The following is a 15,915-nucleotide window of genomic DNA, read 5'->3' as shown; positions in this document are numbered from 1 at the left end:
ATTAGCATAGTGTATACAGCTGCACGCCAATTTCTGGCAGCCGGAGACACGCAAAGGCCATGGTGCCCAATGGGAAGCCCGCTACACGGCCTCCGCTAGAGCAGTGCAGTGGGCTGGGAGAATCACCCCCTATTTGTTAGTGTTACAAATAGGCTTACATTAACAATGAAGTTACTGTGAAAATCCCCTGGTTGCCACATTCTGGCGCCTGTTCGGGTTACACTGAGAGAGAATTTAGCATGGCCAATGCACCCTAACCAACATGTCTTTCAGACTGTGGGGAGGAAACCGGAGCACCCGGAGGAAACCCACTCAGTCACAGGGAGAATGCGCAGACTCCACACAGACAGTGACCCAAGCTGAGAATTGAACCCGGATCCCTGGCGCTGTGAGGCAGCAGTGCTAACCATTGTGCCACCGTGCCACACAGTCGTTATTAACGCACTCAGGATTATTCAGCAAGTGCTGCCCAATCGCAGGGTCACACCTGACAGTAAAGTTTTATTTTGGGATTTTGTGTGCAATTTTCTGTGGTTTTTATTGCACTTCATCCCTTTCTTCACCCAGAGGGTGGTGAATGTGTGAAATTCACTACCACCAAATGTAGTTGAGGCCAAATCATTGTCTGATTTCAAGAAGAAATTAGATAAATCTCTTGGGGCTAAAGGGATCAAAGGATATGGAAGGAAAGGGGGGAAATCAGGATTTTGAATTCGATGATCAAAATGAATGGCGGAGCAGGCTCGAAGGGCCGAATGGCCTACATCCGTTTCTCATTTCTATGTTTCCATCGTTCAATTCAACTGCAGCCATATCTTTCTATTGATAAAACCCATGACCACTTCTACCTAGAAGGAAAAGGGCAGCAGATAGATGGGAACACCACCACCCGCAAGTTCCCCTCCAAGCCACTCACCGTCCTGACTTGGAAATATATCGCTGCTCCTTCGCAGTCGCTGGGTCAAAATCCTGGAATTCCCTCTCCAGCAGCATTGTGGGTCAACCCACAGCATATGGACTGCAGCGATTCAAGAAGGCAGCTCACCACCACCTTCTCAAGGGGCAACTAGGGATGGGCAATAAATGCTGGTCAGCCTCTGATGCCCATGTTCCATGAATGAATAAAAGAAATACAGCTATACCAATACTCAATGCATTGATTTCTGCAGCTACCAGTGTTTTGATGCCTTAATTGATGCAGCCTTTGGTTGTTAGTGCATTGGTAAATGCAGCATTTGGTACTTGGTGCAGCCATATGTGTGAAGACTGACTGCCAACCTGCTTAAGTGATGAAAACTGAAAGGGAAAATGAATAGTGTGTTAGCTTTTATTAACAGGGGGTTTGAGTTTAAGAGCCGTGGGATTATGCTGCAACTGTACAGGACCTTGGTGAGACCACATTTGGAATATTGCATGCAGTTCTGGTCACCTCACTATAAGAAGGATGTGGAAGCGCTGGAAAGAGTGCAGAGGAGATTTACCAGGATGCTGCCTGGTTTGGAGGGTAGGTCTTATGAGGAAAGGTTGAGGGAGCTAGGGCTGTTCTCTCTGGAGCGGAGGAGGTTGAGGGAGACTTAATAGAGGTTTATAAAATGATGGAGGGGATAGATAGAGTGAATGTTCAAAGTCTATTTCCTCGGGTGGATGGAGCTATTACAAGGGGGCATAACTATAGGGTTCGTGGTGGGAGATATAGGAAGGATATCAGAGGTAGGTTCTTTACGCAGAGAGTGGTTGGGGTGTGGAATGGACTGCCTGTAGTGATAGTGGAGTCAGACACTTTAGGAACATTTAAGCGGTTATTGGATAGGCACATGGAGCACACCAGGATGATAGGGAGTGGGATAGCTTGATTTTGGTTTCAGATAAAGCTCGGCACAACATCGTGGGCCGAAGGGCCTGTTCTGTGCTGTACTGTTCTATGTTCTATGTAAGACTCAAAACACTAAATCAGAAAAAAAGCATGAGTTAGTGATTGTTGGGGTAAAATTCTCTGCGCTAAGTATTTAAAGAGTCCAGTGAATTGGAGAGGTATTCTGTATTCCTGTAGCTGTTGATGATTGGCCGATGACCGCTCATTAACTCGATAAGTTCTATTGATTAACTTGCTTTTGTGTGTGGAGGTGTAGATGAAATGTGAAGTTTGCAGTGACTAATTCAGTCGTCAATGAGTTGACCCAATGTGATCACTCTCTGAAGCTTCAAATAACTCCCTGGTTTCTATGGCTACCCCCGACAAAAATAAAAAAGAAGCAACTTTTTTTTCCCAACCCAACTCTACTGCTTAGATTTAATGAAATTCCTGTCTGGAGCTCTCAGTTACTGACTAGGTCTCTGTCCTCTCAATGCCCCAGCTGTGAACATTCAGACAGAAAGAATTCAACTTCTCCCGGAAGAAGATTCTCCCCTTTATGCAGCAAATTCACTGCTGGAAAAGCTGGAAATAAGGGAAAAAATACACGAGAGCTTGGGAGCTGCGAATGAGGAGAGAAATCCTCTGAAATTTGGGGCTGGTTTTGACCACCAAGGGTGCCTAATTTCCCAACTTGCTGAAGTTACCTCAATTAGGTCCCCTAATTGTGCAATTTTTACTTCGGGGTGGGGGTGGCCGGTGTGGGATAGAGGTGGAAGCCCAGCGTAGGTGGCCATGGAGGTGGGTGAGTGACAAGGCAACTTTTTCTAGGAGTTGTTAGGCCCTCCAGCCCTCACCCTTCCCACTCATCCCCCATTTTCCCTCATTACCTCCATGCCAATTCAATGTCAACCCCACCTACCCCCTCTGCCACCACTGTAGACATTCCCTAGTATCTAAAATGGGCAGACCTCAGGAACGAAGTGTAGATGAAAAAAATCAACTTCTAATGATCTTCTACAGCTCTCACTCCTAAACACTTGATAGTCAAAAAAATTCACATTCATAAAACCCATTGGAAGCTTTTAAACATTTAAAGTGGTTAATCTCTTACAAAAACAAACATCTATTCAGATGGCACATCAAAGACAATTAATCCTTTCAAGCTTTTTTAAGGAATTCCCCAGCCATTCACGGCAGCGGCATTCTCTGGTCCTGCTACAGTGAATGAAGATTTGGCTGAGTGCCAAATTCTCCATCCTCGTTTGCAATGGCAGTGGGGTATGAATGGTCAGAGAATTCCAGACAAGATGTCATGCAAACAATGAACTCATAACTCCCTGTTGAGATAATTGTAGCTTTTGAACCTCAACCAAGCATTCATAATAGCCCTTGGGAAAATGTCAACAGAAAGCTCTGTTGAAACAGGATACCCAGATGCTTCCTTTTTTTCTATCCTATGCCTGTCAATCAAAGTAATCCAGCAGAGGGTTGTTTTTTTAACACTCACTGACAGCTTCAGCCTGTTCTTTAAAGTTTAAAGAGCAGGGGATTAAAAAATTTTAGACCATGACAATTATAGAGACCTCATACACTCTTGAAGACTTACATCTATTCCATCATTTGTGACTGTGGGTTAAGGCTCTTGCAGCAGCCAAAATGGGGTCTGTTTGAACTCAGCACTGACCTGAGTTGGGGTTTTTTACCCATGTGAACCACGCCTTTTCCTGACAAAAATTATATGGTCAGAAATGGGACAGGATGTCCGCATCTGGGTCCCACCCGCCATTTTTAAAGGTCCGAGGGGTCTTCCCGATTCCCCAGAAATGTGTCCCTTGACAAAACAAGAAGCAACATTTTTAAAAAACAACCCCCCACATAATCTACCCCCAAAAAACATTTAGATACTCAGCTGTGATCTGATTGAGTGGTGTTGGAACAAGTTCAATGGGCCGAATAGCCACTTCCTGTTCCTAAATTCCATTGCAGGCCAGACATTGTTAGTACAATGGCACTAGGTGGCTCATGTGTCCCAGTGAAGATGCCAAACAGCAAACAAAGGCAACAAATTGCATTTATGTGGCACCTTTAACATTGTAAAGGCGCTTCACGTCACCATCATCAAACAAAGCTAGACACCAGGCCACACAAGGAGACTTTACACTTGATCACCAAACTCTTGGACAGTGAGGTACGTTTTAAGGAATACCATAAAGTAGAAATGTGGAAGGTTTTCAGCCGGGAATTCCAGAGCTCAGGGCCCAAGGAGCTGCAACAATGGCTGTCAATAATGGAATAAATAGAATTTGGGTTGTCCAAGAGGTCGGAATTGAAGAAATACAATGAGCTTGGAAAGTTTGAGGGCTACAGGAGATTACAAAGACAGGGTGGATGACACAGTGGCACAGTGGTTAGCACTGCTGCCTCACAGCACCAGGGACCCGGGTTCGATTCCCAGCTTGGGTCACTGTCTGTGTAGAGTCTGCATGTTCTCCCCGTGTCTGCGTGAGTTTCTTCCGGGTGCTCCAGTTTCCTCCCACAGTCTGAAAGACGTGCTGGTTAGGTGCATTGGCCGTGCTAAATTTTCTCTCAGTGTACCCGAACAGGCGCCGGAGTGTGGTGACCAGGGGATTTTCACAGGAACTTCATTGCAGTGTTAATGTAAGCCTACTTGTGACTAATAAATAGACTTTAACTCAAAATGTTGCTCCAAACCCCACAAAGAAACTCTAATCCTCCCAGGTTTCCCGGCCCATCTCCCAATGTGACCGAAGCCGGGTCCCTGGCGCTGTGAGGCAGCAGTGCTAACCACTGTCTCACTGTGCCGCCCCCATTATTGACGGTCATTGTTGCGGCTGCCTAAGGTCCTGGGAGTTCCTTCAGGGCCTGTTCTGTCTGTAATCTCATTCCTCCTGACAGTGAGCTGCTGCTTCCTGTGAGGAGGACCTCGGGCCTACCTCGATGAGACTCAGGAGTTCTGTCTCTGCAAAAGGCCTGCACACCTTCTCCTGCATGACACTCAGCCAGAATCAAAATTGTTCCTTCAGAGACTCTGACTGTGAGATGTGCGGGTGAAGTTCCATCACAGAAATGGGAAAGAGGAGCTGGGATTGTTCTCAGGACCTGAACTGAAGAGAAACTGGTTAATGTCAGGATTTTCACATGGCTGTGCCCTAAGTTGGCATGGAGACAGGTTCCCTGTCCAATTTTTTTCTTCTTCATTCAGGGATATGGATATCATTGGATGTCCCAGTATTTATTGCCCATCCCTGAGGTTAACCTGAGTTAAGAGTCAACCACATTGCTGTGGCTCTGGAGTCACATTTGGCCAGACCAGGTAAGGACGGCAGATTTCCTTCCCTAAAGGACATTAGTGAACTAGATGGGTTTTTCCAACAATCAACAATGGTGTTACGGTCATCAATAGACTCTTAATTCCAGATTTTTTTATTGATTGCAAATTTCACCATCTGTTGTGGTGGGATTCGAACCTGGGTCCCCAGAGCATTACCTGGGTGTCTGGATTACTAGTCCAGCAACAATACCACTGAGCCACCGCCTCCCTTATTAAAGATAGAAGGGCAGGCTTTAAAATGATGGAGAACCAATCACAGTGCTTTCAGCTCCAGAGAAGCACCTGGCTTCAATGTGAGGTAAATAACTGGGAGGATGCTTCAACCCGAAGCTCTGTCACTTCTTAAAAAATAGCATTGAAAGTCATAGAAAGTAACCAGGTTAACACTGCTGGAGCCGTGAACCTGCTGGAGAGCTGTACCCACAGCCGGGCGGGCAGGGACAGCCTAGAGGTCTACCTGGAGCACTGCATGGCTCCCCTTGTGCTGGATGTCCACCTATAGGCTGTTAAATAGGGTGGCACAGTGCCACCCACAGTAAATAGGGTGAGGTATTGCTGCCTCACAGCACCAGGGACCCAGGTTCAATTCCCGGCTTGGGTCACTGTCTGTGTGGAGTTTGCACCTTCTCCCCATTTCTGCATGGGTTTCCTCCGGATGCTCCGGTTTCCTCCCGCAGCCCCAAAGACGTGCTGGTTAGGTGCATTGGCCATGCTAAATTCTCCCTCAGTGTACCTGAACAGGCGCCAGAGTGTGGCGACTAGGGGATTTTCACAGTAACTTCATTGCAGTGTTAATGTAAGCCTACTTGTGACACTAATAAATAAACTTTAAATACTGTCTGGGGAGGTGATGGCCTAGTGGTATTATCACGAGACTATTAATCCAGACACTCAGCAAATGTTCTGGGGGCCCAGGTTCAAATCCTGCCAAGGCAAGCTGTGGAATTTGAATTCAATGAAAAATATCTGGAATTAAGAATCTACAGATGACCATGAAACCATTGTTGATTGTTAGAAAAACCCATCTGGCTCACTAATGTCCTTTGGGGAAGGAAATCTTCCGTCCTTACTTGTGACTCCTGCCCATATGTGACTCCAGAGCCACAGCAATGTGGTTTACTCTAAACTGCCCTCCAAGGGCAACTAGGGATGGGCAATAAATATTGGCCCAGCCAGCGACGCCCATGTCCCACGAATGAATAGAAAAATGAGGCCGACAGGAAACTCCCTTTTACAATTGGCTGTTATGAGCCTTCATTGCCTTTCGCCTCAGGGAGATGATGACAGTCCCAGGGCCTTAACCTGCCTTGGTCAAAATGGCCGACACTCGGAATGAGACCAGGAAGCCTGCCCGCCAGCTGGCTTTATAATTTCCTGGCCGTGTCTGGCTCATTCCTGACCTCAGGGTGGAATGTAAACTTATCCGTGACCTCCTCAAATGTCAAATAAAAAGTTAATGAAAACAAAGTTGTCAGCAGATATTCACCGTGAGTGTGGTGGCCGCTTGCCCTCAGTTTATCATATTGCTGATAGAATATGATAGTACCTTTAGGAACACAAACGTCCAGTAATTGTGTGGCATTTCCTAAAGGTCCATTACTCTGTCAGGGGAAGAGCATTTTATTTTTCTTGCACGGATGACTCTGAAATTCCGTCTCATGCTGTGCACGAGGTTCATTCATGTCGTATCTGCATCTCAGTGACATTTTCTTTTTCCTGATGGTACATTCCGGTCAGTGAAATCCTTTCTAACACCCACACAATAACACACAAGGTTGCTGCAATTTTACTTTAAAAAAAACGTCGGCAGCTAATGAGACCCTGACTATTCTCACTCGCTTTCGGTCACTTCACACAAAAACTACTGGGATTGTAAACCTCTGTCTGAAATGTTATTTTCCTTTTTTTCATAGGATCCCTCCAGTGCAGAAGGAGGCCATTCAGCCCTTCCCTTCACCAACAACAATCCCAGCCAGGCTTTAGCCCCACATATTTACCCTGCTAGCCCCCTGACACTAAGGGACAATTTATCTTGGCCAATCCCCCTAACCCACACATCTTTGGACTGTGGGAGGAAACGGGAGCACCCGGAGGAAACCCACGCAAACATGGGGAAAACGTGCAAACCCCGCACAGACAGTCAGCCGAGGCCAGAATTGAACCTGGGTCCCTGGCACTGTGAGGCGGCAGTGCTAACTACTGTGCCACCGTGCCGCCCCTGGTTTCTAATGCCCTCATCTGTAATTTTGTCAGAATTATGTCGGCTGCCAGTTGGACAGATCGCGTCTGTTTCCTCCCATACTCACCCCATACAAGATGTTTGTTACATTAAGATTTTTTTTAAAAATTCATTTTATGGGCGTTCTTGGCAAGACCAGCATTTATTGCCCATCCCTAGTTGCCCTGGACAGGGTGGTGGTGAGCTGCCTTCTTGAACTGCTGCGGTCCCTAAGGTGTACAAAGAACAAAGAAAGTTACAGCACAGGAACAGGCCCTGTAGGTACAGAGAGGCTTCCAATTCCTCAGCTCAGCGAGACAGTTTGGTAAAGGAGCCACATTCGGGTAATAGCCAACTTAGTGAGATAAGGAAAGATGCATCGATTGATGTTAATCGATCTACCATTAGTGAAGTACTGTTGTGAAGTTGAGTTTGTGAAATGGGATCCCTTTAAAAGCTGGTTTTGTGTCAGTGCTTGGATGTTTAAAATGCAGGTGCACTCAGTGTACACAGATTGCAACATTTATAACGAGGACCAAGCATCAGGGTTGCCTTAGTAACAGGCCTTGCAGGCTTTTGAATTTTGACAGCCTATCAGTTTAAAGAAGACACTCAGCTACCAGGAACCTATCAAATTTGAATTTGTTGTTGTTGACAATATCAGACCAATCCTGGTGTAGGAAAATTGATAGGTCATCAGAGTTATAAAGAAGAACTGCAGTGCAACTGAAGAGCTGCCACCTCTCAACACCAAGAGAGGGAAGAGCGGCTCCCTGCCAGCTAACAAATATCCCTTAAGAGAACTCTCCATCGATCTAACAAAAGGGTACCAAATCAGAAAGAGCTTACAGACAGCGGAATCACCAGAAGAACTCCAAAGGTATTTTTCCAAAGCTGCAAAACCTGTTTTGAGAGTGACTAAATTATTATTTTGTTTTGGTAATGAATGGTCCTTGTATTTATTTGAACAGCATTCCAGTTCCAGTAGAACCTTACTTTAATTGATATTTTCTTGTTTAGTTAAAGTTCCCGGTTGGTTACATCAATAACTTAAGGGACCACACTTCACAAACTCAACTTCACAGCAGTACCTCCAGCTGCCTATGCCCAAAGCTAAGCGTAGGCACTCTTTCAATGTGGGAAAAGGGGTGACTGATTTTTATACAAGAAAGCCCCAATGAGATAATGATCTGTTTTAGTGATGTTGGTTGAGGGATAAATATTAGTCGGAACACCGAGGGAAATTCCCTTGCATTTCTTTGAATAGTGACCGTGGGATTTTTACATCCACCTAAGAGACCAGGTGAGGCTTAATCCCATCCAAAAAATTGCACCTCCAACAATGCAGCACTCCATCAGTACCACACTTGAGCATCAGCCTGGAGTGGGACTTGAGCCTATAATCTTTTGACTCAAGCAAAAGTACGAGCTACTGAGTGTGTTCTTTGTTCTTTCATGGGATGTTAGGCTCACTGGCAATGATGGCCTATTTGCTCTTAAAAAACATCCCACCTTCTTGAACTGCTGCCGTCTGTGTGGTGTAGGTACACCCACAATGCTGTTAGGGAGGGAGCACCAGCGACAGTGAAGGAACGGTCATATATTTCCAAGTCAGGATAGTGAGTGGTTTGGAGGGGAACTTCCAGTGGTGGTGTTCCCATCTATCTGCTACCCTTGTCCTTCTAGATGGAAGTGGTCACGGGTTTGGAAAGTGCTGTCGAAGGAGTTGCTGAATATAATGGGCAGATTTTATCCGTCCCGCCCGCCATGGGAATGGGGCGGGAATCTCTGGCCTTAGGGTGAGCACGGCCAGAAAATCCCATCCAATGTGTTCCACTAATTTTAGATGTTATTGACAGAATAACATTGACAGAATAAAACAGGGGCGGCACAGTGGCACAGTGGTTAGCACTGCTGCCTCACAGTGCCAGGGACCCAGGTTCAATTCCGGCCTCGGGTCACCGTCTGTGCGGAGTTTGCACATTCTCTCTGTGTCTGCGTGGGTGCTCTGGTTTCCTCCAACAGTCCAAAGATGTGCGGGTTAGGTGGATTAGCCATGATAAATTGTCCATTAGTGTCAGGGGGATTAGTAAGATAAATGCATGGGGTTATGGGGATAGGGCCTGGGTGGGATTGTGGTCGGTACAGACTTGATGGGCTGAATGGCCTCCTTCTGAACTGTAGGGATTCTATTCTGTGATAAGAACCTGGGTCCATCACCATTAACTTTGATTTTTCAATGTTTCTGTTTTAATGCAAAACTTGGACAATTGCTTGTACCTTATAATGATACCAGAATTATTATTATTTATTTAGCAAGTGCAGCCATTTCGGTGCTGTTTCTCAAGGAGAAGATGCGTTCTTCAGATATCTTGGGTAAGTCAGACCTCCTGTAATACATAATCTTTTTGTTTGAGTTACACAGCTGATTACTGAGTAGCAACTCTGCTGGACTACAGGCAACCCCTTGATATATGTAAATCTGCCCTTTCTTTTTCTGTCACCCCATGGGTGCCCTTATCATACAACACAATAAATAATTAGCTGTTTAAAATAAAAATAAAGGTTAGACTATGATAGACCGTGCGCAAGGTCTGAAATTAGAACATTTATATATGAAGCAGTGTTCATGATCAGCTAGACTTCTCCTCATTAGATGGTCAAATTGGAAACAGTATTTTTAATTATGTACAGAATATACAGCACAGAAACAGTTTAAAGTTTTAAAGTTTATTTATTCGTGTCACAAGTAGGCTTACATTAACACTGCAATTAAGTTACTGTGAAAATCCCCTAGTCGCCACACTCCGGCGCCTGTTTGGGTACACTGAGCGAGAACTTAGCACGGCCAATGCACCTAACCAGCACGTCTTTCGGACTGTGAGAGGGAACTGGCCACTGCACTCAACCAGCCTGCAGTGGGTTCGATGGCGGGAAGACGTGGTGAATCTGGCAGGAGCCAAGAAGTCAGAAACTTGTTGACGTAAAATCCTGTTGTAATTCTCCCAGTGGCAGGTTAATGGCGGGTTCATCTTCCCTTTGGCTGGTGGCATGAATTTCATTTGCATCTCCTGAATGCTCGTTAGAACAACTGCCCCGCCAATGTCCCATCAGGCCTTTCAATCTTACGTCACGCCAATGGGAAATCACATTGGCATCAAATCTAATTGCTAAAGAGTGGCATGTACAAGGCAGTGCTCAGTTGGTAAGACTTTGGGGTGAGGGCTACAACTTTCTGCCACAGTGTCACACTGCTCCTGATGCGCTGTTCACCACTTTGCCGGGCAGACCGCTTCCTGCCTCCATCTCCATGCCCAGCTGGTCTTCATGGACAGCACCGTGCTCCTGGACCCATGGACCCTCCTCTATCACCATCCCAGATCAGTACAGCGTCTGGGGTTGGGGAGTACAGGGGTCTCCTTCCCCCCGCTGGGCCACACATCAGTGTCTGTCTGGGCAGCACTGAGCTGCGGGATTCATGCAGCCATGGCAACAACGGTCCGCAGTTCGACCGAGAGTGGGGTGTAAGGTGAGGTGGGGGTGAGGGGTGTGTGTGTGTGTGTGTGTGTGTGTGTGTGTGTGTGTGTGTGTGTGTGTGTGTGTGTGTGTGTGTGGAGCTCAGAAACCAGGGGCCGACAGGATACCACATCGTCACTGGAAGGATGAAAACTCTATACGTGGTGGATAGAAGTTCAAGTGATATATGGGTGCCTCGTGGATGATGGGCTTGGGGAGTAGGGGAGGGTGGTTGAATCAAGGCACAAACTTCCTCTTGAGGCTGCGAGCCTTTTCCCTCTGGGTTGCTGACATCCTGAACAGTCTGGTGAAGACAGGTGGGCTGGAGAGCACAGTAACAGGCCCTTTGGCCCACCAAGTTTGTAATCTAATATTTTCTTGCCTCTACGTGGTCCTCTATTCCCTGCCTAATCATGTATCTATCCAGATGCCTCTTGAATGTTGTTATAGAATTTTATATCATAGAATAACTGCAGTGCAGGTGGAGGCCATTTGGCCCATCGAGTCTGCACTGACCACAATCCCATCCAGGCTCTATTCCCATAACCCCACATATTTACCTTGACTCTAGGGTCAATTTAACATGGCCGATGCACCTAACCCGCGCATCTTTGGACTGTGGGAGGAAAATGGAGCACTCGGAGGAAACCCATGCAGACACGGGGAGAATGTGCAAACTCCACACAGTGACCAAAGACTAGAATTGAACCTGGGTCCTTGGCACTGTGAGGCAGCAGTGCCAACTACTGTGCCACCATGTCGCCCCTGTTCCAACACCTCCTCCAGCAGCGCGTTCGAGGCATTCACCACTCTGTGTGTGAAAAACTTGCCCCTTACACCTCTTTTAAACTTACCCCCTCTCACTCAACCTCTGCCCCCGGGTAATTGACCTTCGACCCTGGGAAAAAGACTCTGACTATCCACTCTATCCAAGCCTGTCATAATCTTGTAAACCTCTAAACTTTCCCCCTCTCTCTCTCAACCCATGCCCCCAAAGGACATGAGAGGGACAAACCAAAGTAGAACGTACAGGGTAAATGGTAGGACTCTGAAGAGTGCAGTTGAACAGAGGGATCTGGGAATACAGGTACAGAATTCCCTAAAAGTGACATCACAGGTGGATAGGGTCGTAAAGAGTGCCTTTGGTACATTGGCCTTTATAAATCGGAGTATCGAGTATAAAAGTTGGAGTGTTATGGTAAGGTTATATAAGGCATTGGTGAGGCCGAATTTGGAGTATTGTGTACAGTTTTGGTCACCTAGTTACAGGAAGGATGTAAATAAGATTGAAAGAGTGCAGAGAAGGTTCACAAGGATGTTGCCGGGACTTGAGAAGCTGAGTTACAGAGAGAGATTGAATAGATTGGGACTTTATTCCCTGGAGCGTAGAAGATTGAGGGGAGATTTGATAGAGGTGTATAAGATTTTGATGGGTATAGATAGAGTGAATGCAAGCAGGCTTTTTCCGCTGAGGCTAGGGGAGAAAAAAACCAGAGGGCATGGGTTAAGGGTGAAAGGAGAAAAGTTTAAAGGGAATATTAGGGGGGGCTTCTTCACGCAGAGAGTGGTGGGAGTGTGGAATGAGCTGCCAGATAAAGTGGTAAATGCGGGGTCACTTTTAACATTTAAGAAAAACTTGGGCGGATTCATGGATGAGAGGGGTGTGGAGGGATATGGTCCAAGTGCAGGTCAGTGGGACTAGGCATAAAATGGTTCGGCACGGACAAGAAGGGCCAAAAGGCCTGTTTCTGAGCTGTAATTTTCTATGGTTCTATGGATATGAGTGTACTGAACTGGTGTTTAAATATAGCATCGGGACCTTCGAACCAAGTGAGGGCGGGTGGAGAAATCGGCTGCTGGCCCCCCAGGAGAGCCAGAGAGAAATTCTCTTATCCATAATTAATGAGCTTCCCAAGCAGAATCTGGCGCGGGATCCTGCCATCCTGGTCAGTGGGACAGGCACTGCCAGAGCTTCCCGTCTCTGTATTCAGTCTCAAAATGGGAGAATCCCGCCCAAGGTTAACGCTTCAAGTTGAACAAGACTCTTTTTTGGAATTGGTTAAGGTTTATTTATTAGCATCATAAGTAGGCTTACATTAACACTCCAATGAAGTTACTGTGAAAATCCCCTAGTCGCCACACTCTGGTGCCTGTTCGGGTACACTGAGGGAGAATTTAGCACAGCCAATCCACCTAACCTGCAGGCTGGTCTCAAGCTTTTCAAAGGAAGAGAGAGAGGTTTAGGGAGGGAATTCCAGAGCTTAGGGCCCAGACAGCTGAAAGCCCGGAGGAAGCGACGAATATCGGGGATGCCCAAGAGGCCAGAGTTGGAGGAAGGCAGAACTCTCAGAGAGTAGTCGGGAAAGAGGAGGTTCAGAGAGACGGAGGTGGGGGTGAGGCCTTGGAGAGGTTGAAACACACCTGAACCATGGCAGGTAAAATAATGATCTCATGTCTATCCCAGGTAGAATTGGGCATCACGATATATGCTCTCCTGGGAGGCCATGTCCGGCTAGCCAGCCGATTTCCCATTGCCTCAGGACACCTGGAGACCAAATGGAAAATCCCCGTCAGCCCCTGATAAGAGGCCTCGGGCTTCTAATCAGTTGAGCCAACTACCCATTGCTCACTGGCATCCAGCCCCGGACATCATTCCCATCCCCAATATGATTCCCTCGAAATATCCATGGACAAACTCTCTGTCCAATAAGGCAGAAGTCATTAAGAAGCATTGGGAACTTCAGGATTAACTGTGACCGGATCTATTTGGGCCAGGAACGCAGGAGGAAGATCTGATAAGACTCTGTTTATGAAATGATCTCTGGCTGATGCCCGGACTGGTTTAAATCTGCCCTGTTGTTCGTTTTTCCTGCAGGGGGATCACTGGCCGTGCTGGGGACATATCTTCTGGTGACTTTTGCCATTAACGTCCAACAGGAGATCACAGCCGCTAAAATTCATAAATATATTGTCAGTTGGCCGTTTCTGGTTTACTTGGTAAGTCACTCTGAAATGAGGTGTGTATTATATATATATAACCCATACAGTGCAGAAGGAGGGCATTTGGGTTTCCTCCGGGTGTTCCGGTTTCCTCCCATAGTCCAAAGATGCGCAGAGTAGATTGATTGGCTATGTCAAATTACCCCTTAGTGTCAGGTAGGTTAACAGGTTAAATATGTGGGGGTTATGCGGATAGGGACTGGGTGGGATTGATGTCAGTGTAGACTCAATGGGCCAAATGCCTCCTCCTGCACTGCAGGGATTCTATGATTTGGCCCATCAAGTCTACACAGACGTTCTGAAAGAGCATCTTACCCAGGCGCTATCCTTGTAACCCCGTGCATTTCCCATGGCTAATCCCTCTATCCTACACATCTTTGGACACTAAGGGGCAATTTAGCATGGCCAATCCACCTAACCTGCATATCTTTTGGACTGTGGGAGGAAACCGGAGCACCCGGAGGAAGTCCACACAGACACGGCGGGGGACCAAACAAACTCCACACAGACAGTGACAGCAAGACTGGAATCGAACCCAGGTCCCTGACGCTGTGAGGCAGCAGCACTAACCACTGTGCCAGGGTCCAGTGGCCTTCCAAAGCATTCAGATGTTGTTCCCACCAGTCTGTGATACGCGCCCACTATTGATGTTTGATCATCTATTTCAAGCAGAGACAGATAAATGAATGACTGGGGCGCTATATGATCTTGGGTTTTGAAGCCCCGATCTGGAAGGACATGGAATCTCATGCTGCCGATCTTCACGCCAGGTTCCCCCAGCTCCATTCCATCCCGAGGCCGTTTTCCCCAGAGTGCGGGGGGGTGCGGGGATGGGGAGATAGTTAGGGCTATCCACCTACGTGCTGGGTCTCAACTGAACAAAGGCCTAGTGAGGCTGACTGGAATTTTCCAGTTGGTCTCCAGGTCCCTGGAGGCAGTGGGGAACAGGCCGGCAGTTTAGAAATGTCCTCCTCATGGCAGACTGGCCCAGAAGGAAAGAAATAGTTCAAACATTTCAGATTACAGCAAAAAAATCAGTATTATGGGCACTAGTAACACTGGAGTTCCATTGTAAGGTACACAAGACCAGTTCAGACAACCGTTGCTGCTGCCTTTCTGTTCCAAACAGTTTCATTCTCTAAGAGCAGGAGTTGGTGGTGGTGGGTGCAATGCAGGCCTCGAGACCCTCACAGAGTCCAAGTCTTCAGCTGCAGCTTCAGGCCTTCCTGTGAAAGACTCCCCATCACCTCCCCACACTCTGCGCCCCCTCTCCCTGCATCCTCCCCCCCCCCCCCCCGCTCCCCCCACACACCCCCACACCCCCAGACTCTCCCACAATGCAGCTTGATCTATTTTTTGACTTTAAGTTTGAAACATCTTGGAGTGTTGTTCCCTCTCACTCAGCTTGAATAAGATCATACAAAGAACAGTATAGCACAGGAACAGGCCCTTCAGCCCACCAAGTCTGTGCCGACATAGATGTCTCCTGAATCTAATATTTTCTTGTCTCTATGTGGTCCATATCCCTCTATTTCCTGCCTATTCATGTATCTATCCAGATGCCTCTTGAACGTTGTTATAGAATCTGCTTCCACCACCTCCTCCGGCAGCGCATTCCAGGCATTCACCACCCTCTGAGTGAAAAACTTGCCCCTTATATCTCTTTTAAACTTTCCCCCTCTCACTTTCAACCTATGCCCCAGAGTAACTGATCCTTTGACCCTGGGAAAAAGACTCTGACTATCCACCCTATCCAAGCCTGTCATAATCTTGTAAACCTCTATCAGGTCCCCCCTCATCCTCCGACGCTCCAATGAAAACAATCCAAGTTTATTCAACCTTTCTTCATAGTCCATATCCTCCAAACCAGGCAACATCCTGGTAAATCTCTTCTGCAGCCTTTCCAATGCATCAAACATCCTTCTGGTAATGCGGCGACCAGAATTGTACACAATTCTCCAAATGTGGCCTAAC

At 47.0% G+C, this 15,915-nt stretch overlaps 1 protein-coding gene across 1 annotated transcript in view; it reads left to right on the top strand.

Moving 5' to 3' along the window:
- nipal2 (NIPA like domain containing 2) overlaps positions 1-15,915 on the top strand; it is a 93,129-nt gene that overhangs the window by 42,408 nt on the left and 34,806 nt on the right. Inside the window, exons 4-5 of the mRNA XM_078215651.1 lie at positions 9,742-9,801; positions 13,817-13,938. Of these exons, the coding sequence (XP_078071777.1) occupies positions 9,742-9,801; positions 13,817-13,938 (182 nt within the window). The remainder of the gene's footprint in view (positions 1-9,741; positions 9,802-13,816; positions 13,939-15,915) is intronic.

Source organism: Mustelus asterias, chromosome 7, assembly GCF_964213995.1.
Source record: "Mustelus asterias chromosome 7, sMusAst1.hap1.1, whole genome shotgun sequence".
Lineage (NCBI taxonomy): Eukaryota > Metazoa > Chordata > Chondrichthyes > Carcharhiniformes > Triakidae > Mustelus > Mustelus asterias.
Note: the sequence above shows the minus strand (reverse complement) of the source record. Positions and strands in the feature narration are given on the sequence as shown.